At 37.8% G+C, this 23652-nt stretch overlaps 5 protein-coding genes and 1 long non-coding RNA gene across 6 annotated transcripts; 4 read left to right on the top strand and 2 right to left on the bottom strand.

Moving 5' to 3' along the window:
- Positions 1 to 3: 3 nt before the first annotated feature.
- mrps28 (mitochondrial ribosomal protein S28) lies at positions 4 to 652 on the bottom strand. The gene has a single exon (XM_056269713.1). The coding sequence runs from the start codon at positions 621 to 623 to the stop codon at positions 72 to 74; it is 552 nt and encodes a 183-aa protein (XP_056125688.1). The 5' UTR covers positions 624 to 652; the 3' UTR covers positions 4 to 71.
- Positions 653 to 1065: 413 nt separating this feature from the next.
- sde2 (SDE2 telomere maintenance homolog (S. pombe)) lies at positions 1066 to 4905 on the top strand. The gene is made up of 7 exons (XM_056269746.1): positions 1066 to 1231; positions 1345 to 1462; positions 1826 to 1937; positions 2091 to 2260; positions 3294 to 3399; positions 3516 to 3979; positions 4025 to 4905. The coding sequence occupies exons 1-7, from the start codon at positions 1130 to 1132 to the stop codon at positions 4432 to 4434; spliced, it is 1482 nt and encodes a 493-aa protein (XP_056125721.1). The 5' UTR covers positions 1066 to 1129; the 3' UTR covers positions 4435 to 4905.
- A 320-nt stretch (positions 4906 to 5225) lies between these two features.
- On the top strand, positions 5226 to 8602 carry wdr83 (WD repeat domain containing 83). The gene is made up of 9 exons (XM_056269712.1): positions 5226 to 5437; positions 6480 to 6600; positions 6684 to 6789; positions 6937 to 6985; positions 7083 to 7209; positions 7291 to 7358; positions 7451 to 7559; positions 8174 to 8288; positions 8377 to 8602. Exons 1-9 carry the CDS (start codon positions 5335 to 5337, stop codon positions 8533 to 8535), a joined length of 957 nt encoding a protein of 318 aa, XP_056125687.1. The 5' UTR covers positions 5226 to 5334; the 3' UTR covers positions 8536 to 8602.
- A 288-nt stretch (positions 8603 to 8890) lies between these two features.
- On the bottom strand, positions 8891 to 11149 carry LOC130103472 (artemin). Its single transcript, XM_056269726.1, has 4 exons — positions 11142 to 11149; positions 10187 to 10261; positions 9943 to 10053; positions 8891 to 9625 (listed from the first exon to the last, which is right to left on the bottom strand). The coding sequence occupies exons 1-4, from the start codon at positions 11147 to 11149 to the stop codon at positions 9193 to 9195; spliced, it is 627 nt and encodes a 208-aa protein (XP_056125701.1). The 3' UTR covers positions 8891 to 9192.
- A 7378-nt stretch (positions 11150 to 18527) lies between these two features.
- yju2b (YJU2 splicing factor homolog B) lies at positions 18528 to 21992 on the top strand. The gene is made up of 8 exons (XM_056269697.1): positions 18528 to 18592; positions 18682 to 18764; positions 18847 to 18902; positions 19121 to 19181; positions 19267 to 19409; positions 20791 to 20963; positions 21049 to 21187; positions 21416 to 21992. The coding sequence occupies exons 3-8, from the start codon at positions 18854 to 18856 to the stop codon at positions 21874 to 21876; spliced, it is 1026 nt and encodes a 341-aa protein (XP_056125672.1). The 5' UTR covers positions 18528 to 18592; positions 18682 to 18764; positions 18847 to 18853; the 3' UTR covers positions 21877 to 21992.
- A 994-nt stretch (positions 21993 to 22986) lies between these two features.
- LOC130103462 (uncharacterized) lies at positions 22987 to 23555 on the top strand. Its single transcript, XR_008809358.1, has 3 exons — positions 22987 to 23184; positions 23285 to 23320; positions 23509 to 23555. It is a non-coding gene; the product is annotated as an uncharacterized LOC130103462 (long non-coding RNA).
- Positions 23556 to 23652: the final 97 nt, after the last annotated feature.

Genomic DNA, 23652 nt, shown 5'->3' with positions numbered 1-23652 from the left:
TTATATATTTCAAACATTACAGTGTCCATTCATTCACAAACAAAGTTCAATCTCAGTGTTGCCCATGGCAACTATTCCTTGGTCCTGGTCTCTTTGCTCTCCATCAGTCCCAGCAGTGTGGCGTCCGCCTCCAGCAGCGTCGTGTCGCTGGTCGCTCCCAGGAACCGCGAGGTCAACTCCAGATCCTCCAGCCTCAGTCTCACCCTGCTGCCCCTCTGGTACTTCTGCCCGTCCGGGGCCGGGGGCCTCCGGCACACACAGTGGAACTTCCCGCCGAAATCGATATACAGATCGTCATTGAGGACGTGAAAGATTTTCCCGATGACGATCTTGTCTTTGGCGGGACCCATCTGCATGAGCGCGGAGTGTCGCAGGAGCGATGTGAAGGAGGTCTCGTCCCTGGAGCTCCTCCGCGCCGCTGCGCTCCGGTCGCCGCTCTGTCGCAGGTCCGAGTGCAGATCATATGCGGCTGCAAACCCGCTCTTCACCCTCTCGGGCGATTCATCCTCTCCTCCGCTCGCGTCTGAGCTGTATAATGATCGAAGCGTGGCTAAAACACTGTGTTTTGGGAAGAAAGATGATCTGGAACTCACGTTGAACATCACCTTGCAGAGCGACGCCATGTTGAAACGTCATAAGGAGTAGAGCACGCAGAGACCATTTCAAAATAAGAGCATACATGACTGATAGATTATGTAATTTATTTAAATCATAATTTAAACATAACAAATATTAAATGTATTTTGGTTCTGTTATTCTTAGTACATTTTTTAGTTATCGCATCACAAATAGATCATGTACAGACTTAATATAGTACAAAATAACTAGAAATGAAAAGCACCTATAATACAATAATAAATTAAACATTACATCATAAATATAAAATATTTCATGTCAATATTATATGAAACATAAAATATTACATATATGAATACTATTATATTTATATATATATAAATTAAAAAGGCAATACAGCTTTACTGTCTTCAGAATCTTGTAAGACTTTTGAATTTACTACTATTTGGAAAGTTCTCTCGGCTTCCGTAGTTGAGTCAACGCAGTTGTACGTCACAGCTTTTACCGGAAGTTTATAAGCACATCTTCGAGAACAAACAGAGGAGAAGAAAACATGGAGCTCTTCGTAATTTCGCCGAATTTGAGGTTTACTAACCTAACGGTCGGGCCGGATTCGACTGTCAGCGATCTTATCAGTCATTTTGCCGTTAAAGAGGTGAGTCTATCATTAGCCGAACGTTAATGTGATATGAACTCTAGTTGTGCTATACTCTCTCACTGATGATGATGATGATGATGATGATTAAAGTATGTATTTATTTCCCTCAGGGCGTCTGTTGTACGGATTTCTATGTGAAGAGTAATGGCCGCGTCTCTGACAGTGAAGACCCGCTTCAGTCTGGAGTTGTGTACCGTCTCGAACCTCGGTTACGAGGAGGCAAAGGAGGTAACGTTAACGTTAACCAGACGAGTATTGATCTGTCTGAAGTCTGTAAATATTACAATATGATTGGCTTTTGATATTTGACTCATTGTTTTATAGATTTATATTGTAGTAATGATTGGGGTCTTCTTTGGTATACATTTGTCCCCGACTATAATATGGGAATGGAATTAATTTGTCATAATTTGGAACCAATCCCAAATGGTGGTATTATTAATTGTATAATATTTTTATTTCAGTTTTTGGAATCTTGGTTCTAAATTATAATTCCGTTAGTGTTTATTTTGAAGTAAAAATATATATTTATATAACGGTTTGAACATTTAAAAGTTATAAAGATGTTTTAAACTCATATTTGTTTTGTAGGATTTGGCTCTATGTTGAGGGCCCTCGGTGCACAAATCGAAAAGACCACAAACCGCGAGGCCTGCAGAGATCTTAGTGGAAGAAGACTTCGAGACGTCAATCATGAGAAAGAGTAATGCTAATTATTACAATATGGATTTTTAGCACGCTTGTTTGATTATATACTTATTTCATGTTTTATGGATTTGGTGTTTTCTACTTTTCATAAGCTGCATCACATCTAGCTTGTATGAGTAAGTGAATATTTATGTTTGTTTGGGTGTAGAATGGCAGAGTGGTTGAAAAAGCAATCCGACCGAGAGGCGGAAAAGGAGCAGCGTCGTCTGGAGCGGATTCAGAGGAAATTGGCCGAGCCAAAACATTATTTCACCGACACGAATTATGAACGGCAGTGCCACGACCTCTCAGAGAGACTGGAGGACTCTGTATTGAAAGGTAACTTGGTGATTTTCTGTGTACAAATTCCATGTGCAGCCTAGGATACATTACATTTACATAGAAGAATTATGAATATTTATAAACAGCTATATAGAGAGAGAGAGAGAGAGAGAGAGAGAGAGAGAGAGAGAGAGAGAGAGAGAGAGAGAGAGAGAGAGAGAGAGAGAGAGAGGTTTCATCCTAGTGAATCACATCTTTTGATTCATTTATTTTAAGAGATGGTCAAAAACAATGACCACTACTAATTCACTTGAACCAATCACAAGATTGGTATTTTAAGATATTTAAATCAGAGACCCTAATAAAGTAAAATATCTCTTTTTATATATTCTCTCATTTACACTAGTTAATTGTGATTTCAAAATGAAAAGTTTTATTTATCTAGAAAAATAATTATAATTAATTTAGAAATGTTTAAAGTGACCTTAATTTATTCATTTATTGCTGCAGCAATGTGATGTATACAATTATTTATTATATTTATAAAATTATATCGTATTATCAATAAAAATAAGTAAATCTAACATGCAGTCAAACGTGACACTAAACAAACCTAGCCAGTTCAGATATTTCATGTGTTCTAGCTCAAGCACACCTGGTGCAACTAATGAAGCCCTTGAATAGTTGCATCAGGTGTGCTTGAGACAAAAAGCTTTGAAGATCTGTGCTGTTATGAGGGATTCTATTCAGGGGGTTGAATAATTTGAGACTGCGGAAGTCATTAAAAGGGGAAACTACTTGAAACATTTGTTGTGTTGACCTATTTCAATTACTTTTGTTTGATTTATTTATTGCAAACAGCGAAAAGTCAGTAAATTTGACCAATAAACCTGATTTACAATGGGAGTTGAATAATTTTGATTACAACTCTATATATATATATATATATATATATATATATATATATATATATATATATATACATATTTTTTTTATATATTGAATGATATAAATGTTCAATATATCACCTATCCCTAATTATTCTTGACAGTAAAGGTAAAAGTTGAAAATAAAATTCTCTACTATTCAGGCATGCAGGCTTCCTCTAGTGGTCTCGTTCAGGCGGACGATAAACTGAGCCGCAAGCGTCCGTCACCAACCGACGGCCAAAAGAAAGCAAAGAAGAAATGTTTCTGGTGAGATGATTTCCCATATGTTGTGGGCAATGATAAAGGAAATGTAGATGGACTACAAAGATGAAATTCAAATTCTACAATTTCAAATCTGCAATATGCCTTCTTTAATCCATTAGGTCTGGCATTGGAGAACTGGAAGACATGGGCAGCTCTGGTGAAGGAAGTGATGACAGTGACAGCGATGCCTCTCCATCCACCTCTGGGGCTTCCTGTAGTTCAGATGTTCCCAAACCAGCTGTGCCGGCTTCAACCACCAGGGGGAGCGACAGGACAGAACCTCAGGGCCAGCCCAGCAGCACCAGCAGCTCCTCCTCGAGTCCAACGGGCTCCCCAACACACAACCAGGAAGAGGTGCAGAAGGAGGCCGAGAAGGAACGTACAGCTGATATCAGCCAAAACAGCAGCCCAGAAGAGAAGTTGCAGGTCGATCTCAGTCAAAATGGCAGCACTGGAGAGAAGTTGCAGGTCGATCTCAGTCAAAATGGCAGCACTGGAGAGAAGTTGCAGGTTGATATCAGCCAAAACAGAGGCACAGAAGAGGAGAAGGTTCAGGTCGATCTCAGTCAAAATCGCAGCACTGGTGAGGAGAAGGTGCAGGTTGATATCAGACAAAACAGTGGCACAGAAGAGAAGTTGCAGGTTGACATCATTAAAAACTGCAGCACTGAACAGGAGAAGTTGCAGGTTGCGCCCACAGAAGCACAGAGCGGCCCAGCCGAGAGCAGTCAGGCTCTGGAAGTGGTAAGATCTCCTCCTGATGTGGTTGTTCCTGTTGGAAATGTTTTTTTGTTTGATAATCCTGACCTCTCTCTTCAGGCGGAGCTGGATCTGCTCTCTGCGAGTGGGCCGGAGCAGCTGGAGGCCTTGGGTCTGGAGCGGCTGAAGAAAGAGCTGATGGAACGAGGGATGAAGTGTGGAGGAACCCTGCAGGAACGGGCTGCCCGTCTGTTCTCCGTCAGAGGACTGGCTGCAGATCAGATTGACCCTGCGCTCTTGGCCAAAGCCAGCAAAGCCAGCAAGGGCAAGAAGAAATAACGTGCTGTTCCTAAACCATCAACTGTTTTTGACCTACGCTTTGCTTTGCTTTGCTTGCAATGTCTGTAGTTATTTTTAAGGTGTGGTTTGTAAAAATCTAACACCTCATTTTGAAAAATTCCCAGTTTGGGAGAATTAAGTTTTGTTTCTTTTTTTCATTCTGGTCAGATGCTGATAACAATTCAGATGTCTTTTTCTGTTGGCAAAACATGACAAGTTACATAAGCTGAGACTCTTTTTATGTGATATGTACCATAAATCCTTTGATTACTTAGTCATTGTAAATAGCTGTTTTGATTCATACAGATATGTACTGGAAATCAGTCACGTTTATGATGTGGGTGGGAAGACATTCAACAATCCAGTGATTTTTAGCCAACAGTTTGTTCACATTGCACAGTATTTGATTGTAATGTGATTATGGTCCATTTTGCTCTTGACTTTATGGTTGAGTAAAATATTGTTGCACAATTTTGTGTCCATTTTATTTGTTGTTATTACACTGTGATGAATGTGAAAAGAACCTTTCGTTCTGGTTATCAAAATGATTAGGAAGGTGCATCAAATCTGTTATTGTGTTCATTAATAGAGTAAATTTTGATGCATTTTCCATCACATGCACATGATGACTTATGAAATAGTTATGATAAAAACCATGAAATAAAAAAACAAACATTTTAAACCTCCATAATAAACTAACACAATGCGAACAAAAATGTTTTAGTATTGTCAAGAACGTGCGTCTTCCGACACATCAGATGGCGGTAATGAGCACCATTTATCAACATGCATTCCGCTGAAGAAAACGGTGTTTTTATGCAGTTTGTGGAGTAGTTCTGGTTTTATCGTAGTGTTACCGCTTTAATATGTATTTTTTAGTAAATATCTAAAGCTAGAGTCATGGCTTTCCCCCAGCCCCGTCCTCAAGCTCCTCAGCTGCCGCAGCTTCTCCTGCGGACTGTCGACTGTCAGCAGGGCGCCGTGAGAGCCGTGCGCTTCAACGGTAAGAGTCCGGACTGGTGAGCGAACTATCTGTTTTTTTAACCTTAAAACAAACAGCTGTCTATCTCAAGAAGGTACATGACGGGTCGCATATTTCAATTTCATTTAATCGCTTTGTTGGAGATACACTAAGTATAGTATTTTAAATATATACGTTTTAAAAGATTTGTACCTCACAGTTGTATCTCTAGTACTAACGATTCTGATTGGCCATTCCTGATTAGCGTTGAGAAAAGTAACAGGTAATGCGTGACGCTGTTGTTTCAAACATGCTTAAAAGGATGTTTCACCCAACAATGATTTTTTTCCCGTCATTGGTTAGCCTACTCACCGCCAAGTTGTTCTAAACCTGTATCAGTTTCTTTCTTATGTTGTACACAGAAGAAGATATTTTGAAGAATGTTGTTAAAACAAACAGTTGACGGCACCCATTGACTTATTACTTTTTTCATAATATGAAAGTCAATGGGTGCTGTCACGGTTTGATTACCAACATTCATCTTTATCAGTTTCTTTATCATTCTTTATCCGCTTTTAAGCTACAGAGAATAGGACACATTCTTGCTATATTTCTGAGATGAAAAAGGATGTTTTAACAGTACTCTGAAAAAAAGAATCCAGTGAAAGACTAGCAATAAAATAACTCCCAAGTTTTCCTCTCTTTACTTTGAGTCTCCAAGACAGAGTCATCAATAGTCAAAAACAGTGAACCAGCTTTGGGAATTTGATGACGGGAACCAATGAGTATAACTTCTGTTATACTGTTTCAGACACAAGAAATTATTACTCATCCATGTTTTTATCTCAGGAATACGGCCTAACCAGCATCGGGGTGTTCACCAGATTTTGAGTGTATAAATCTGCGTATCATCAGCATAAAAGTGATAATGGAGGCCAAGCGATCGCAACAAAGGACCAAGTGGTGACAGATAAATATGAAAGAGTAAAGGGCCCAAGACTGAGCCCTGGGGAACACCATGTGAAAACAGAGCTAATCTCAGACCTGTAACCAGCTGTCATTTATATATTTCATGTTCTTCCAGCTGATGGGAATTATCTGCTGACCTGTGGCGGTGATAAATCTCTGAAGCTTTGGAGTGTGAGTCGTGGGACTCTGCTGAAGACTTACACCGGTCACGGATATGAAGTGCTGGACGTGGACTGGTATGTTTATATCTTACATACATCACATTAAAATATCATCACTACTGTATTTGGTTTGTGTTAATTTCACTTTCTTTTCGCAGTTCCTATGATAACAGTCAGCTGTGCTCCTGCAGCTCGGATAAAACCGTCATTCTGTGGGATGTGGGGTCTGGACAGGTGACGCGCAAACTTCGCGGGCACGCAGGGGTAACCACATTTCCCGCCACGATATTATACTGCCTTTATTATTTGTATTTGCTAAGATAATTGCAGTATATAATTGTAGTTATATTAGTTATAGATGATTTGTTCACTAAAATGTCTTTTGTTTTCAATGTTATGCTCGTTCCCTAGAAAGTGAACTGTGTGCAGTTTAATGAGGAGGCTACTGTGATGCTGTCAGGTGGGTTAGGCTTTATGAAATTGATTTAATCATAATTGATTATGGGAATAACCACAGTCCAATCTCACTGTGACTCAGTTGCTTCTTAATGCTTCAGGCTCCATTGATGGGACAGTACGATGTTGGGACACTAGATCCAGACGGATGGAGCCGATCCAGATCCTGGACGAGGCTCGGGATGGCATCAGCAGCCTAAAAGTGTCAGAGCATGAGCTTTTGACGGGGTCAGAACCAAACTAAGCTCATCTTACTGTAGGATATGATGTGAGAATAAGAGTGTGGAACTGAAGTTTGTTGTTTATCAGGTCTGTGGATGGAAGAGTGAGGCGTTATGACCTAAGAATGGGGCAGCTTCATGTCGATTTCATTGGAAGTGAGTTATATCACACATGAGGGAATAAAAATACATGTTTTGTACTGTGTGATGTCTAACATGCTTTTGTTGTGTATATTTGTGCTCCACAGGTCCCATCACTTGTGTGTGTTTCAGTCGGGACGGTCAGTGCACGCTTAGCTCCAGTTTGGACTCTACGGTGCGCCTGTTGGACAAAAGCTCAGGGGAGATGCTGGGAGAGTATGTACAACACAGATCCAACTACTAAGTACAATAAAACTAGATTTTTTTTAAAAACAATGCTAGTTGCTACGATTATTTCAGGTTTTATGAGTAAAGTATATGGAGAACTTTATTTTCAATGTGTTAATTAAAAAATAAAAATGGATATTAAACATAAATTTTCAAATTGACCAAAAAAATTTCACATTTAAAATGTCTAAAAGTGTACTTAATGTAACAGTAAATAAATTAAATGTGGCAAACCGATATTTAAAATTATTTTTTTAAGTGTAGTTAAGAATAACAAAATAATTCACTTTTCAAAAGAATAAATATGCATATTTAAAATAGTTTATTTAATTCATGTCTAAAAGCGTAGTTAAACATGGTAAAATAATAAATAAATCGCTTATCACATTAACAAATAAATGTGCATTATTGAAAACAATTTAATAAAATTTGTTTAAAAGCATAGTTCAACATGACAGTGAAATTAAAATTCACATTTCAAACTGTCAAATAATGTTAAAAATGTAAGTTAAATGGAACAGTAAATACTACACTACATTAATGTATTATTTCTATACTATTATCACTTCAACATAACGTGTTTCTATGGTGTCTCTTCTCAGGTACTCCGGTCATGTCAATAAAGGCTATAAGCTTGACTGCTGTCTGTCTGATAAAGACACGCATGTTCTGAGCTGTTCAGAAGATGGCCATGTTTACTTCTGGGATCTGGTGGAGGTGAGCAGAACAAGTCACATGACCCACAGAGCCAATGCTATGACATAATGTCAAGTTGAATATGTAAAGCTGTAATCTATCCTTGTAGGGCTCCCTGACTTTAAAGCTGCCTGTTGGGAAAGCTGTCGTCCAATCGCTGTCCTTCCACCCAACGGAGCCCCGCCTTTTGACTTCAATGGAGGGGTGTGTTCAGGTATGGGGGGCGGAGCCAGAGGATGCAGCTGTGGAAGATGTCAAAGCTGAGTAGTGTGTGTGTGTGTGTGTAACACCAAACACATGAGCAGGACTCATTCAAGAAGTGTGAATCACTATTTTGAATCAGTTTGATTGTGTTATGCATATTTTGTATGTTAATATAAAAAGCAATTAAAAAAATGTAAAAAATAAGTTTTTATAATGTATTTTTATATAATTTTAGGTTGTTTTTATGTAATCATACTTTTATGTCGTTAGTTCTTAATTATAAGCCAAGTGTAGTTACAACGAAACGAGCACAACGACTTTTGTTTGTATATTTAATCAGAACTGTACATATTTACAAGCAGCAAAATAAAATAAAGATGAACAATAATTTATTTGGCAGTAAAAATGGGTTTCAAATAAATAAATAATTTATAAGCACATAAATATCTTACATTTTTGGTTCGGATGGAATCAGTCTTGACCATTCAAACACGCCATTGTGTTGCCATTAACCAAAACGAAACGTTTAGACGCAATTATAGCCGAATAAGCCATGTCATCAGAGAAAGCAACCTATACAACTTAATACATTTCAGCACATACATGTCATTTCTTCCTGAATTAACGTACCTTAAACAGCCTTTTATTTAAATTCAAGGCGCTATTTGTACAGTCTCTAAACCAATAGGATAAGCAGACAGAAGCCAGATTTGGGCAGTCTCTACCCCATACACACACATGCAGCGGCGGAGAGTTTCTCCACTTTGTGCCAGCGATGGAGGTTGTCGAGGAAGGCTATGTCCTCGTGGTGTGTGGGGCGGCAGCAGGGCTGATGGTGCCAGTGGCCGGTGTATTGAAGGGTGCCGCTCTGCAGGAGGTTGGTGAGCGTGAGGTCGTGGTTGGAGGCGAGGCGAGGGCAGGTCCCGCTGCAGTATTTAAACAGCACCGTCTCATCCGAGTCGTATCCCAGCCCGAGGTCCCGCACCTGCAGCAGGATGGAGTGCAGAGCACACGGGGACTCAGTGCTGCGGGGCGACCGAATCGCCCTCCCCGAACCCTCCTTTTCCTCACCATCACCTCCTCTTCTCTCTTCGTCACGGAGGTCCGTGTCTGAAAAAGAAAGAGCGAAACATAAATACTCGTGGTTGACAGAACTTAGAAAAGTAGCAGCACATCTCTATTCAGCAAAAATGCTTGATTCGAGGTAAAATGTATGATGGTAGCACTCAACGTTTTTCTGAAAATGCTTTTTTATCCATACATTAAAAGTCAATGGGGTCCAAACAATAGTATTGGAACCCATTGACTTCCACTGTATGGACAAAAAAAAAGTACATTTTTCGTAATAACTTCTGTGTTCCACAGAAGAAGAAAAAAGTCATACAGGTTTGGAATGGCAATTAGTGAGCCTATAATAAATCTACAGACATTTTGTTGCCCTCTCCTCAAAGGTCATGACCTCCAGGCTTACCCAGGAGCGTTCTTAGCCAGTGTCCTTCTCCCGCTTGAACGCAAAACAGCAGAACGGTGATCTTCAGTAGTGAACGCATCGTTCTTCTTTTCTATTCGCCTGGTTTTCCTTCTTCAGGATGAGAGCGCAGGTGATGAGATGCGCCAGAGTCACCGTCTCTTTTATAGGCATCTAAGCGGGGCGGGGGGGATGATGGGGTGCGGCCTGGAGGGGAGGGAGGTGAAATAACCCTTCACTCTCTCACCTGGACTCGTGGCTAGGATTAGAGGCAACTAGATGTAATGTTTGGAAAGCCACTGGTATTTCTTTAAGTGAGCGGCTGAGAGTATGGAAAATGGGGGTAAATTGTTTAAAGCTGTTGGACGTCTGACTAGCGTAGTCATCATGGAGGTTGAGCCGATGAAACACATGGAATTGGGGGTTTTTTTTACACACATTTTATACAAAATGATGAACAAGGAAAATTAAGGGTTAACTGCATGAAGGATGGAAGAAAGGCCCATAATAAAACTAACAAAAAAAACTAAATAGATGACAGAAGTTATTTGAATGGAAATTCCAAGATGGAATGGCTGTCTTCAGATACATAAATTTGGGGATTTTATTAAAATATGATTTTTTTTTCTCCCTATCTACATTCCTTATATAACTATAAAGGCATGAAGTCCTGCAGTGCTGGAGAAGTGAATGCGCATGACTTGCAGTGACATCATAGCCGTCTTGTGTTAAATGAGTAAAGCGGCACCATAATATATTTGGACACTTAAGTCACACTTAAACATTTATTGCATTGGGTAAAGACATTTCAAACCAAGCTGCATTTGCAAACAAATTATGCCTGAGCTTTTCTTAGATCTAACATCACTTTTTCATTTTTTCTAGATTCTAAATTTTATTTTTTTTGTGAAATATATAGCTTGAAATCTTTTTAATACATTAATTCATACATTTCAGACACATTTTTAAAATGTGTGTTTCAAGCATCCACATACTTTTTTGGGCCACTCTATGCAAGTGGATCTTAAACGGACAACCTTAACCTTTAGCTATAAAAACTACATTTTTGTTAAATCTTCTACCATACAAAGAACATCTTTCAGTGTTGATAAATTCCATTATGGAATCTAAGGATAAATGAGTATAGCACTTTAAAAAGGTAACAGGGTTGATAGTTTTACAGTTCAGTAAGACTTGCTCACCTCACCATGGCGATACTACAGGGCTCTTTGTCAGAAAGAGATTTTAATACTGATAAATAGAAATCTGAAATCTAATTTTTAGTAATCATTTACTATTTAAAATGATTGTAACAGGGTTGATATTCTAAGCATCATCCCCTATTGACAAAACAGGAGATATTTACATTCCTTTGAAGAGTTCATTTTCTGAAAGGCAGATGTAATTTTGACCGAATTATTGTAATAAAAGGGAGTTATGATGGTAACGGGGTTGACAGTTTTACGGTTTGATTAAACATTACTTGCTTTGTGCTCACCATTATGATACTCCAGGGATCTTGTTAAAAAGATAATTTAATGCTGGAATTATACAAATATCTAATTTTTAGCAATCATTTACCGTTTAAAATCATGCATGGTAACAGGGTTGATATTCTAAGATCGTGCCCTATTAAAAACGGGAGACATTTACGTGACTTTGAATGTTCACCAATTGAAAAGATGTAATTTGTACAGGATTATTGTAATAAAAGGACGTTATGATGGTAACAGGGTGGACAGTTTTACAGTTTGATTTAACATTCCTTGCTTTGTGCTCACCATTATGATACTCCAGGGATCTTGTTAAAAAAATAATTTAATGCTGGAATTATAAAAAAATTTAGTGATCATTTACTGTTTAAAATCAAGCATGGTAACAGGGTTGATATTCTAAGATCGTGCCCTATTAAAAACAGGAGACATTTACGTGACTTTGAATGTTCACCAATTGAAAAGATGTAATTTGTACAGGATTATTGTAATAAAAGGGAGTTATGATGGTAACGGGGTTGACAGTTTTACAGTTTGATTAAGCATTACTTGCTTTGTGCTCACCATTATGATACTCCAGGGATCTTGTTAAAAAAATAATTTAATGCTGGAATTATAATTTTTTTTAGCAATCATTTACTGTTTAAAATCATGCATGGTAACAGGGTTGATATTCTAAGATCGTGCCCTATTAAAAACAGGAGACATTTACGTGACTTTGAATGTTCACCAATTGAAAAGATGTAATTTGTACAGGATTATTGTAATAAAAGGGAGTTATGATGGTAACGGGGTTGACAGTTTTACAGTTTGATTAAGCATTACTTGCTTTGTGCTCACCATTATGATACTCCAGGGATCTTGTTAAAAAAATAATTTAATGCTGGAATTATAATTTTTTTTAGCAATCATTTACTGTTTAAAATCATGCATGGTAACAGGGTTGATATTCTAAGATCGTGCCTTATTAAAAACGGGAGACATTTACGTGACTTTGAATGTTCACCAATTGAAAAGATGTCATTTTTACAGGATTATTGTAATAAAAGGACGTTATGATGGTAACAGGGCGGACAGTTTTACAGTTTGATTTAACATTCCTTGCTTTGTGCTCACCATTATGATACTCCAGGGATCTTGTTAAAAAAATAATTTAATGCTGGAATTATAAAAAAATTTAGCGAACATTTACTGTTTAAAATCAAGCTAGGTAACAGGGTTGATATTCTAAGATCGTGCCTTATTAAAAACGGGAGACATTTACCTGACTTTGAATGTTCACCAATTGAAAAGATGTAATTTGTACAGGATTATTGTAATAAAAGGACGTTATGATGGTAACAGGGTGGAGAGTTTTACAGTTTGATTAAGCATTACTTGCTTTGTGCTCACCATTATGATACTCCAGGGATCTTGTTAAAAAAATAATTTAATGCTGGAATTATAATTTTTTTTAGCAATCATTTACTGTTTAAAATCATGCATGGTAACAGGGTTGATATTCTAAGATCGTGCCTTATTAAAAACGGGAGACATTTACGTGACTTTGAATGTTCACCAATTGAAAAGATGTCATTTTTACAGGATTATTGTAATAAAAGGACGTTATGATGGTAACAGGGCGGACAGTTTTACAGTTTGATTTAACATTCCTTGCTTTGTGCTCACCATTATGATACTCCAGGGATCTTGTTAAAAAAATAATTGAATGCTGGAATTATAAAAAAATTTAGCGAACATTTACTGTTTAAAATCAAGCTAGGTAACAGGGTTGATATTCTAAGATCGTGCCTTATTAAAAACGGGAGACATTTACCTGACTTTGAATGTTCACCAATTGAAAAGATGTAATTTGTACAGGATTATTGTAATAAAAGGACGTTATGATGGTAACAGGGTGGAGAGTTTTACAGTTTGATTTAACATTCCTTGCTTTGTGCTCACCATTATGATTACATTATGATGTAGTAATTTTGACAGAATATTTGTAATAAAAAGGAGCCATGATATAGGGTTGAAGTTACTTTAAGTCTTTTTATTCTAACTTTTATTAAACTAAACTCCACTGTTCATATTTTCTTACCTTATTGTAATTACTGAATGTTGTATTCCATCTTTCTGTGTGGGTGTCCAGTGCTTACACCGCTAATGCTGAGGATGTTACCTAAACTTTAAAGTTAATAGGAGAAAAAAATAACCAAACTTTACCAGAAAGCCATGCTTTGCAGATATAATTTAATGCAAATAAATAATATATATCTGTGATGGTTTTATAAAATGTAGGTAAATCTTTTAATACATTTAATTTTAGTCTGAGGATAATGCCAATTCTTATTGAGTGCAGTTATTTAAGAAAAATACCAAAGAGTTTGGATTGTGTGCAGTTTGGAATGTTTTCCAGTCAGACATCCATCAATATTAAAATAAGATCAATGGAAAAGGATTTCAGCCAATCGTCGGGCGGTTTAAATCGGACACAGGTCCATAAAACAATCTGCTTTACAGGGAAACTTCCACAGAAATCTCTTCTCAGCTAGTCTGTTTTAATTTATAACTCTTTTTAACCCATCCATCATGACGAAGATTACAGTGAGATCAGTTTCCACTGGTGCTGCTGCCATGCTGTTGGCTCAACCCTCCTTACAACCTTGTTAAAACTGGACGTCTTCATCCAGACCAGAGTGAACACACAGCGTTCAGGTCTGCTGTGTCCCCAGACACGCAAAGGAGAAAGACTGAATTAGATCCGTAAGAGGGAATGGATTTGGAATATATTAGCTATTTGTCTCGCCAAAACAACAAAAGTATGATATATTCCTTTTTGCTTCGGTTTAGTATCCTTTCCTTACTCCAGTCTGTCCTCCCAGATATATGTATGATTCCATCCTTGAATAAAGCTGAAAAAAAGATGATGATGAAGAAGTGAAAGTAAAGGACGATCTGTATGGCACTTTACACTACAAAACTGAGCCTGAAAAACATTAGATCCTTTTTTCCTTTTCAAAAATAGGGTCAAAATATGATATGAGGTGGTTTCTAATCAATATATTGGTTGTGCAATTTTTAATTGCTTGCAACCCTGTTATCCAAGCACTTTTTTCACCAAGAGGGCTTTATTTTTCTAGCATGCACATGAATTTCGCCTGAATTATGTTGTCACTCAGTAGGGGATATAGCTAGTTTGCAACTTAATGTTCTTTTGTAGTTATGATCAATTTATTAAAAATATTTTTTTAACAATAACTAAGGAAACTAACTCGATGATTGCAGTCAACACTACATTTTGTAGAAAATTTGCATTGGATTTTTCTTATCCTGCTTTAGAGTCTAACTGATTTCACTGCTTAGATGTCACAATTGTAAGGATTGTTTGGGCAATTTAGGGGAAATCCTGCAGTCATAGGGTGGAATACAAACGGCAGAGGTTAAATGTTATGCTTTTAGTAATTAAGTAAGGAATAATTGACGACGAGGCGTTAAATTATTAGGGGAACAAATGCACACCCGAGGTGGCATTATTTAACAGACTACATCAAAATTATGACATTCAATTTTAGTTGTTGGACAGCGAAGTAGGTGACCGCAACACACACTCTTGACAATTCGTAACTTTTTTACATTTTGGCGAATTTGTGGCAAATTCTTAAAGGGAAACTCCACCCAAAAATGAAAATTCTGTCATCATTTACTCACCCTCAAGTTGTTGCAAACCTGTATGAGTTTCTTTCTTCTGCTGAACACAAAAGGAAGATATTTTGAAGAACGATTGGAACCAAACAGTTGTTTGGCACCATTGACTTCCATAGTAGAAAAAAAAAAATACTATGGAAGTCAATGGTGCCAAAGTTCCAATCGTTCTTCAAAATATCTTCCTTTGAGTTCATCAGAAGAAAGAAACTCATACAGGTTTGCAACAACTTGAGGTCGAGTAAATGGTGACAGAATTTTCATTTTTGGGTGGAGTATCCCTTTAAGAATTCATACAGTCTCATTTGCAGCACGTATTCGTACGATCTGCTTACACCCCAGATGGTTAAGTTTCGGGGTGGAGCTTCATGTTTATGTTTTAGTTTTTTTAAACTATACGTTTCCGACCGAATCACATCATACAAATTCATAGAAAATCGCCACCTCGTAAAATGTGTGCAGACATTTGATGTGTTTAAAAGTAGCCAGTTTTCATACTAAGTATACTTTTTGATGTCTTGAGTAGCCAGACCTTCAGACTGATGACAGAAGTTTGTTCACCGTCATGATTAGGGGCATGAAAATGTAAAATCAATGTCCCAACAATAACAGACCTGTGTGAAACCAGTCGTTCACTATAAGTGCCTCAAGTGAAGCTTCCGGACACCTTTTAAAGAGTCTATGCCGCGAACTTCACATACTTTTTAAAATCCATCGTTTAGTTGATCCTGATAAACGCTCATTGTTACAGTTGTAAACACGATGACTTTCGTCTTCCATAAGGGGGTTTGGCATCACAACGGCTTTGTTTCTCGGTGGACCGTTAAAGAACACGACACACGTCTCCCGGAAATCCCGTAGAATTCAACCAATCAGAGAATTTTGTGTGCCTTTATGCATCAGACCTTCAGCCAACAGTCCATGGGTGTGACATCTGAGGCTGAGACTATAAGATCATAGTTTATTAACTATTAAAACGGTCTCACCAAAAAAACACACAAAAAAAAAACATAGGATTTGTGCACCAAAGCGTACCCTTTTAACGGAAGTACAGTGGGGGATACGGCAACCCTTCTGGCATGTCCTGAAAGACCCTCTTAGGAATCCGAGGCAGTCTGAGGAATCTCATATCAAAGTCACAGATTGGAAAAACAGTCTCACTCACACACTGTAAAACACACGGTGACATGGAAGGGAGGTGTGGACCCACGGAAAAGAGCTTTGTCTGTCTGGTACAAATCACAGAAGCTCACCTATGCATGCACTCATGGATTTAGTCTTTAAAAAAGTAGCTACATAGTCTCTCAGCATTCCTCATACTTTTGTTTTCTGATAAGATCATTCTCAGGGAAGATGGCTGCAAAATAACACAATATTAATCCATCACAATAGCTCTGCACGATCCAATGTGGTCCGTAAAGTATTCTTTTAAATAATAATTAATTTTATGTTATTACAGTGAAACTGATTCGTAACAAATTTTAGAAGCTTACTGAATACGATATTGTTGTGTTCATAAGTAAATTATGCAACTTGAAACTATTTTTCTCATGTGCGCCTGTTGGCAAACACCTGGTTCCCAAGAGCCCAATATAAATAAAGATAATAAAATGTGTCTATATGCTCAGGTGTATCGTGTGTTAGATCAGGGTCATTTCTCAGGGGTGTTGTTTAAGGTATGGATGACCTTATAACAGAGTTGTGTTGCATTCCTTCTCTGGCGGGTCTCCCGGCGGGCCCATATAGGGCTCGTCTGCACCGGGCAGGAATGCAAGAGCAGCGTTCCAGTGTTGGGAAGCATTCTGCGGGAATTAGTGGGGAATCTCAAACTCGCCAGGCAAGGGCTGTTTATGCTGTAAATCTGACCAGCGCACTAGAAGCTCCTGCCTCCTCCATCACTTCTCATCCACTCACACCTTTCTCAACATCCCTCCATCATACTGGACCAGCACATATGTATACAGTATATTTATATTTTATATTTACAGTTTATATTCACTATTGCTCCATTACAAATTGGTTCAACACAAACTCCAAAGGGTTTCTGGCATTCAGCCTATTTATCTAATCTCACGTAGGCTATGTTTCCATGCCTAAGATTGGAAAAACCCTCAAATGTCCAAGTTTTTCTGACCACCTGGCTACACATGCACAAAAATAAACTCCAGAGATGTTCCATTACCCCTCACTGGCAGGAAAATGCCCACCTGCACCTGCAAGCGAAATCCCAACTGGCAAACATGTCATGGTTATTCCGAGTGAATGTGAGCCAATAGACGACAGGATGTTATTTAACTTATGCCTCACGATTGACTCACAGCGGATTTTTCCATCTCAGAGGGTTACCCCCTTGTCTTAATATCTTATTTATATTATAACCGTACATTTTATAAATTGAATAAACTTATTCACAGATTTTGAGTTACCTGTCCAGCGCGTCGCGTCGTGTCCTCCGCTCAACAGGTGGCGCTGTCGGAACACTCAGCTCTAGCGTGACGCGAGGCTACGACGACAAGGAAACTCAGACGCTGTTTACGCAGACGGTTGTTTGGTCAGTATTTTAACGCAGGACATTATTTTCATTTAATTTATAATGTTCATATGTTTCTACGTGTATTAGTAGTGTAAATAGCATACAGTTTGCGCAGTGGTTGTTGTTTAATATTAGTCGGCTGTTTTTTGGTTATTTTAAGACATATCGTGTATCATCAGCTGACAACTACAGTTAATTTTCGTTATTGTAATTATAACACGTTCTATTTTTTGCTCTGGCAATTTAATTATTCCTGTAAAAGTACTGGAGTGACAGTTTTACCACGGTACTTTGATATACATTAAGCGCAGCGTCATGTCCATGAAACAATGTATTACCATTGTATTTTTGTCAGCGTTAAGGCGATACATGTAACTTATAAGAATCTGAAACACCATATTTATGATTTATAATAATGTTAGTTTTTCTCTTCCATGTTCTTTTCTGCAGTTGTATTCTGATTGATACTAAAATCATCTGGAGCTGATTTAAATCAGAAAAAAATGGTATGGACCGTATTTTTAAGTATTATTTATATATTACTATCTATTCATATTTTGAATTCGCTTTTATGTTTATAATTTGTTTGAAATTTTAGTTAACGTTTCAGTCATTTTTATTTTGTGTGATTTTATTTTTATTTTAGTCATTTTAGTTTCATTTTAAATATTAATAAGCTTTAATTAATATTTATTTCAGATTTATTTTTAGTTATTTTGGCACTTCAACTTAAAATTTTAACTTAGTTTTTCATTTCATTTATATTTTATTTCAGCTTTATTTCAACTACTGAAAACCATTTTTCATAGTTTTAGTTAACAATAACACACTGGTTCTGTAAAAAAAAAAAAAAAAAATTTATTATAATGCTTGTTCTCTGTTTTAGGGTGAACGTAAAGGAGTTAACAAGTACTACCCTCCGGATTTCGATCCAGCCAAGGTGAGGACAACACTTTTTCTGTCTTCTGTCTTTCAAGACTGTGTGACAGCTTGTATATTGATTTTCCTGACATATGCATCTCATACCAGCATGGCTCCATCAACGGCTACAGGAAAAGTCACCCGCTGCGGGAGAGGGCCAGGAAACTGTCTCAGGGCATCCTCATCATCCGGTAATACACATTTTCATTAAACAGTATCTGTCACTGTTTTTTGATTCACATGATGTGATGATTGCCTGTTTTGTGTTTACAGATTTGAGATGCCCTATAATATTTGGTGCGATGGCTGTAAGAATCATATCGGCATGGGTACGACTCTGAAGTTGTGCATAACGCTTTACTACTCGTACTATTTCTGTAGTATATAGTATGTAAATTGTACATAGTTTTTCTCAATGCAGTCCTCTCCAACTTAATTTTCTATTTCTAGTGTGATGAATTTACCAGGATTTCTTCTTGACTCAATATTTCATTCTGATCATAGATATTTTGTCTAAAAGGATGTCTAATTCGTTTTGTCTTTAAAGGGGTTCGATACAATGCAGAGAAGTCGAAAGTGGGAAATTACTACACAACTCCGATATACAGGTGATATGCCGTCTGATCTCTTACTGTTCAGTTTCGTATGTCACGAGGCAGCATGTGTTAACCTGTAGGTTTGTGTGTACCACAGGTTCAAGATGAAGTGCCATCTGTGTGTGAACTACATAGAGATGCAGACAGACCCGGCCACCTGTGATTATGTCATTGTGACTGGAGCCCAAAGGAAGGAAGAAAGATGGGACATGGCTGAGAATGAGCAGATACTCACTACTGGTGCGAAACACGTTTATTATTATTATTATTATAGAAGAATAATGAGTCAAGACTTTTCATACTCCAACTGTCAAAAAATATCATTTAAATATCTATCTATCTGTCTGTCTGTCTGTCTGTCTCTCGATCTGTCTGTCCGTCCATCTCTATCTGTCTGTCCGTCCATCTCTATCTATCTATCTATCTATCTATCTATCTATCTATCTATCTATCTATCTATCTATCTATCTATCTATCTATCTATCTATCTATCTATCTATCTATCTATCTATCTATCTATCTGTCTATCTGTCTGTCTAACTGTATGTCTGTCTCTCTATCTATCTGTCTATCTGTCTGTCTGTCTGTCTGTCTGTCTGTCTGTCTGTCTGTCTGTCTGTCTATCTATCTATCTATCTATCTATCTATCTATCTATCTATCTATCTATCTATCTATCTATCTATCTATCTATCTGTCTGTCTGTCTGTCTGTCTGTCTGTCTGTCTGTCTGTCTGTCTGTCTATCTATCTATCTATCTATCTATCTATCTATCTATCTATCTATCTATCTGTCTATCTGTCTGTCTGTCTGTCTGTCTGTCTGTCTGTCTGTCTGTCTATCTATCTATCTATCTATCTATCTATCTATCTATCTATCTATCTATCTATCTATCTATCTATCTATCTATCTATCTATCTATCTGTCTATCTGTCTGTCTAACTGTATGTCTGTCTCTCTATCTATCTGTCTATCTGTCTGTCTGTCTGTCTGTCTGTCTGTCTGTCTGTCTGTCTGTCTATCTATCTATCTATCTATCTATCTATCTATCTATCTATCTATCTATCTATCTATCTATCTATCTATCTATCTATCTATCTATCTATCTATCTATCTATCTATCTGTATGTCTGTCTGTCTGTCTGTCTGTCTGTCTGTCTGTCTGTCCGTCCATCTCTATCTATCTGTCTGTCTGTCTGTCTGTCTCTCGATCCGTCTGTCTATCTATCTATCTGTCTGTCTATCTGTATGTCTGTCTCTCGATCTGTCTGTCCGTCCATATCTATCTATCTATCTATCTATCTATCTATCTATCTATCTATCTATCTATCTATCTATCTATCTATCTATCTATCTATCTATCTATCTGTCTGTCTGTCTGTCTGTCTGTCTCTCGATCTGTCTGTCCGTCCATCTCTGTCTATGAGCTAATCTATTCTTATGTCTATATTGCAAAAGCATAGCAGTCTTTCTGTCTATCTGTTCGTCCACCCATATTTTCAATATTATTTATTACAAATATTTTAATATTGATATGAAGAAAAAGACATTTGAGTAATTAATTACAGTTATTTGTATGAGTCATCAAGATATTTCGGCTCAGTGTGCTGTTGTCCCCTATAGAGCACAGTGAGAAAGAGAAGCTGGAGACAGATGCCATGTATAAATTAGATCACGGAGGAAAGGATAAGGAAAAGCTACGTGCCGCCATCCCGTCTCTCAATGAGCTTCAAGATCACCAGTCCAGCTGGAAAGATGATTTTCAACTGAACAGCGTCCTCCGCAGGAAGTTCAGGGTGGGTTACACGTTGCCCGCTGCATCAGATATGCATCTGCCATGAAAGATTTGCACGTTAATCTATTCCTGGTTTGCAAATACAGTCCGAGAAGAAAGTGATTGCCGAGGAGGTGGAAAAAGACAATGCGGTGCGAATGAGGACTGGCCTGTCCATCCCGTTATTACCGGAGAGAGAAGAAGATAAGAAGCTAGCCTCACTACTCACCCTTCAGAGTCCAGACTGTGAGTCTGACCTTTCCATTTACTTCCATGTATTTATTGTTTAACGAATCTGCTCTCTTTTCAAGTCAAAAATCTATGTATTTATCTGTTTAATTAGATTTTTTATATGTATATATATTAATCTTTTAATTTATTTGACTATTTGTTACTCTTTTTGTTCATCTTTTATTGCTTATAATGAATAAATCTATACATATATTGATCTGGATAAATCTTTTTCTCTTCCAGCATATGATGAGGGTCAGCAGTCGAAAAGGAAACAGATATCGACTCGTTCCTGGTTCAGTGCCTCGTCTTCAGCGGGAGGGGGAGCTGCCGGGAGCCTCTTGCTAAAGTTAGGCCAACAGGGTCGAGGAGCAGCCATGGCTAAAGCACTCAGCTCGACTATTCCCAGCCCACACATTCTGGTACGCAGGAAGTCCGAAAATGGCAAGACTGAAAGCGCCAACATTATGAACTCCAACTCGTCGTCTCCTGACACTAACCCAGCAGCTGTGGACATAAACCCCAGGGACTCATCTTCTCCTCTCACAAATAATGTGAATGCGAGCAAGGACACAAATACTCACAGCTGCACTACAGAGACTGGTGAAGGAACCACATCAGAGGAGGACAACACCATTGACTCGTGTGCTGGAAAGTCTCTGGTTGCAGATTACAGCGACTCTGACTCGGGCAGTGAGGTCTGAAAAAGATCGGAAATTGAAATTAGAACCCCGCCGTGATTCATACATGTGTCAGTCTTCTTGTGGTCAACAATTAGTCATTATTTACCAAAAAATAAACTCTCCCATACTGAAAAGTGTGTCAGGGTTTGTTTGGTTATTTTTTCCCCCCAAATGTCAAACATTGAGAATTGAACTTAGTTTATTGATTTGCTCACAGCAAACACGACGGTAACGACCCCAAGGGGGCGATAGAGTTGCATTAAGATGCCTCTTGCATTTAAATTGATGACTTACTCAAAATAAGTATTTACTACTCAAAAGAGAGAATGATGATCATTGTGTGAATAGTAAATAGTAAAATATGTCCATCAAATGCACACTTCAGAATCTCGTAAGTAGTAGGCCTAGGTCATCCTAGGGCTTTGAGTCTGAGAAAGGCGCATTACAAATAAAATGTATTATTATTATTATTATCCGTGTAATTTTTGCCTACTGTAAGTCGAATATACTACTCTTTTCACATACTGTTTTTACTGACTACATACTAGGAATATCCAGATGGAATTCGATCTCGACAAACGGTAATGTCATCTATCTATTTATCAGAATTTGCTTGCAACACATTTCAAGGTTAAGGTTGAGTTTAGGGTACGGTCACAGAGTTAGTATTTGTTTCGGCCTTGTGTATGCAATCAGCACTCTGAAATAACCAATGAAATCTTTAGAATTGGCTGCTGGGTGGGGTTTGCATTTCTTTGTGGAAAGAAATGGCTTATTATTCAGGTAAGTTGCTGTTAAAATGTTGACTTTAAATTACATGATCAGGAAGATTCTCTTCAAACTGACAGTAGTTCTTGATTTAAGGGAAATTACATTCACACTAATTTCCGCAATAGCGCCCCCTTGCGACAACCATGAGAAAGCACAAGCTACAATAGAACACCGCATCATTCGTGATATGCACCTTTCCACAAATTTTACTGAGAAAATATAAAAATCTACTTTTAATAACATTTTGTTTGGCAGTGTTTTGAGTTCGAGATGTTTCTAATGCTGAAGGCTGTATGTTGACTATGTGTATATTTGTCAGATACCTGGCTGGTGCTTAGAATAAAGCAAACATTACACAAGAGTTTCTCAACGTTTGGAGATAGCAGTGGTCTGGTTTAGTGGGAGGGATTTTGGGGTATTATTACAGCTCTCTCGTTGATGTTTCTGACAATTTGTGAGTTGTCACTCAGTCCTACAGGACGATATGCTCCTTCCACTGCTGTTATGGACGACTTTGCTCTGTCACATCTCCGACGGCCAGCCTTCCTCTCAAAGACAGTGCGTTTAATATTATATTAATAACGTTTAATAATGTGTAAATGTTCTCCTCGTCTTGACGAATTTGATTTATAGTGTGTTTATCTTGTCAATTGAACAGCAAGAGGACAGTTTGGGGACCTTCTATGCAAATAGTGTACGTATATCTTTTTTGTGTGTTGTGTATTTTGTGCTTCTGAGAGAATTTTGTGAAAAATGTTCATGGATATCAAATTCTCAGTAGGCCTATTGATTTTTGTTGAATGTAACAATTTGCAATTTTGTTGTAGGCCTATATTTTGTTGGTTTATCTGTAGGCTAAGTGAGTGTGTTGTGTGTTGACAGTGACCAGTTTATTGACCCGTCTCCGACGTAAGTACACAACTGTCTTCTGACCTTAGAGTTGGTTAACATGTACACTGTAACACTTTTCTCTTTTTTCCCTTTTTTAGTTTAGAATTATTCTTTTAGAACGCCAGGCTATTCATA

This window comes from Rhinichthys klamathensis, unplaced genomic scaffold, assembly GCF_029890125.1.
Source record: "Rhinichthys klamathensis goyatoka isolate OS25496 unplaced genomic scaffold, OSU_Roscu_1.1 h1tg000289l_1, whole genome shotgun sequence".
NCBI classification, from domain to species: domain Eukaryota; kingdom Metazoa; phylum Chordata; class Actinopteri; order Cypriniformes; family Leuciscidae; genus Rhinichthys; species Rhinichthys klamathensis.
Note: the sequence above shows the minus strand (reverse complement) of the source record. Positions and strands in the feature narration are given on the sequence as shown.

Coding starts and splice junctions, on each gene's coding strand:
- mrps28 (XM_056269713.1), bottom strand. CDS start 623: ATGGCGTCGCTCTGCAAGGTGATGTTCAACGTGAGTTCCAGATCATCT.
- sde2 (XM_056269746.1), top strand. CDS start 1,130: ATGGAGCTCTTCGTAATTTCGCCGAATTTGAGGTTTACTAACCTAACG. Junction 1,938..2,090: donor GACGTCAATCATGAGAAAGA/GTAATGCTAATT, acceptor GTTTGGGTGTAG/AATGGCAGAGTGGTTGAAAA. Junction 3,980..4,024: donor CAGTCAAAATCGCAGCACTG/GTGAGGAGAAGG, acceptor ACAGTGGCACAG/AAGAGAAGTTGCAGGTTGAC.
- wdr83 (XM_056269712.1), top strand. CDS start 5,335: ATGGCTTTCCCCCAGCCCCGTCCTCAAGCTCCTCAGCTGCCGCAGCTT. Junction 6,986..7,082: donor GGCTACTGTGATGCTGTCAG/GTGGGTTAGGCT, acceptor TTAATGCTTCAG/GCTCCATTGATGGGACAGTA. Junction 8,289..8,376: donor ACTTCTGGGATCTGGTGGAG/GTGAGCAGAACA, acceptor CTATCCTTGTAG/GGCTCCCTGACTTTAAAGCT.
- LOC130103472 (XM_056269726.1), bottom strand. Junction 10,054..10,186: donor AATCCTAGCCACGAGTCCAG/GTGAGAGAGTGA, acceptor CTCATCCTGAAG/AAGGAAAACCAGGCGAATAG. Junction 9,626..9,942: donor CTGGCTAAGAACGCTCCTGG/GTAAGCCTGGAG, acceptor TACTTTTCTAAG/TTCTGTCAACCACGAGTATT.
- yju2b (XM_056269697.1), top strand. CDS start 18,854: ATGCCCTATAATATTTGGTGCGATGGCTGTAAGAATCATATCGGCATG. Junction 18,903..19,120: donor TAAGAATCATATCGGCATGG/GTACGACTCTGA, acceptor TTGTCTTTAAAG/GGGTTCGATACAATGCAGAG. Junction 20,964..21,048: donor TCCTCCGCAGGAAGTTCAGG/GTGGGTTACACG, acceptor TTGCAAATACAG/TCCGAGAAGAAAGTGATTGC.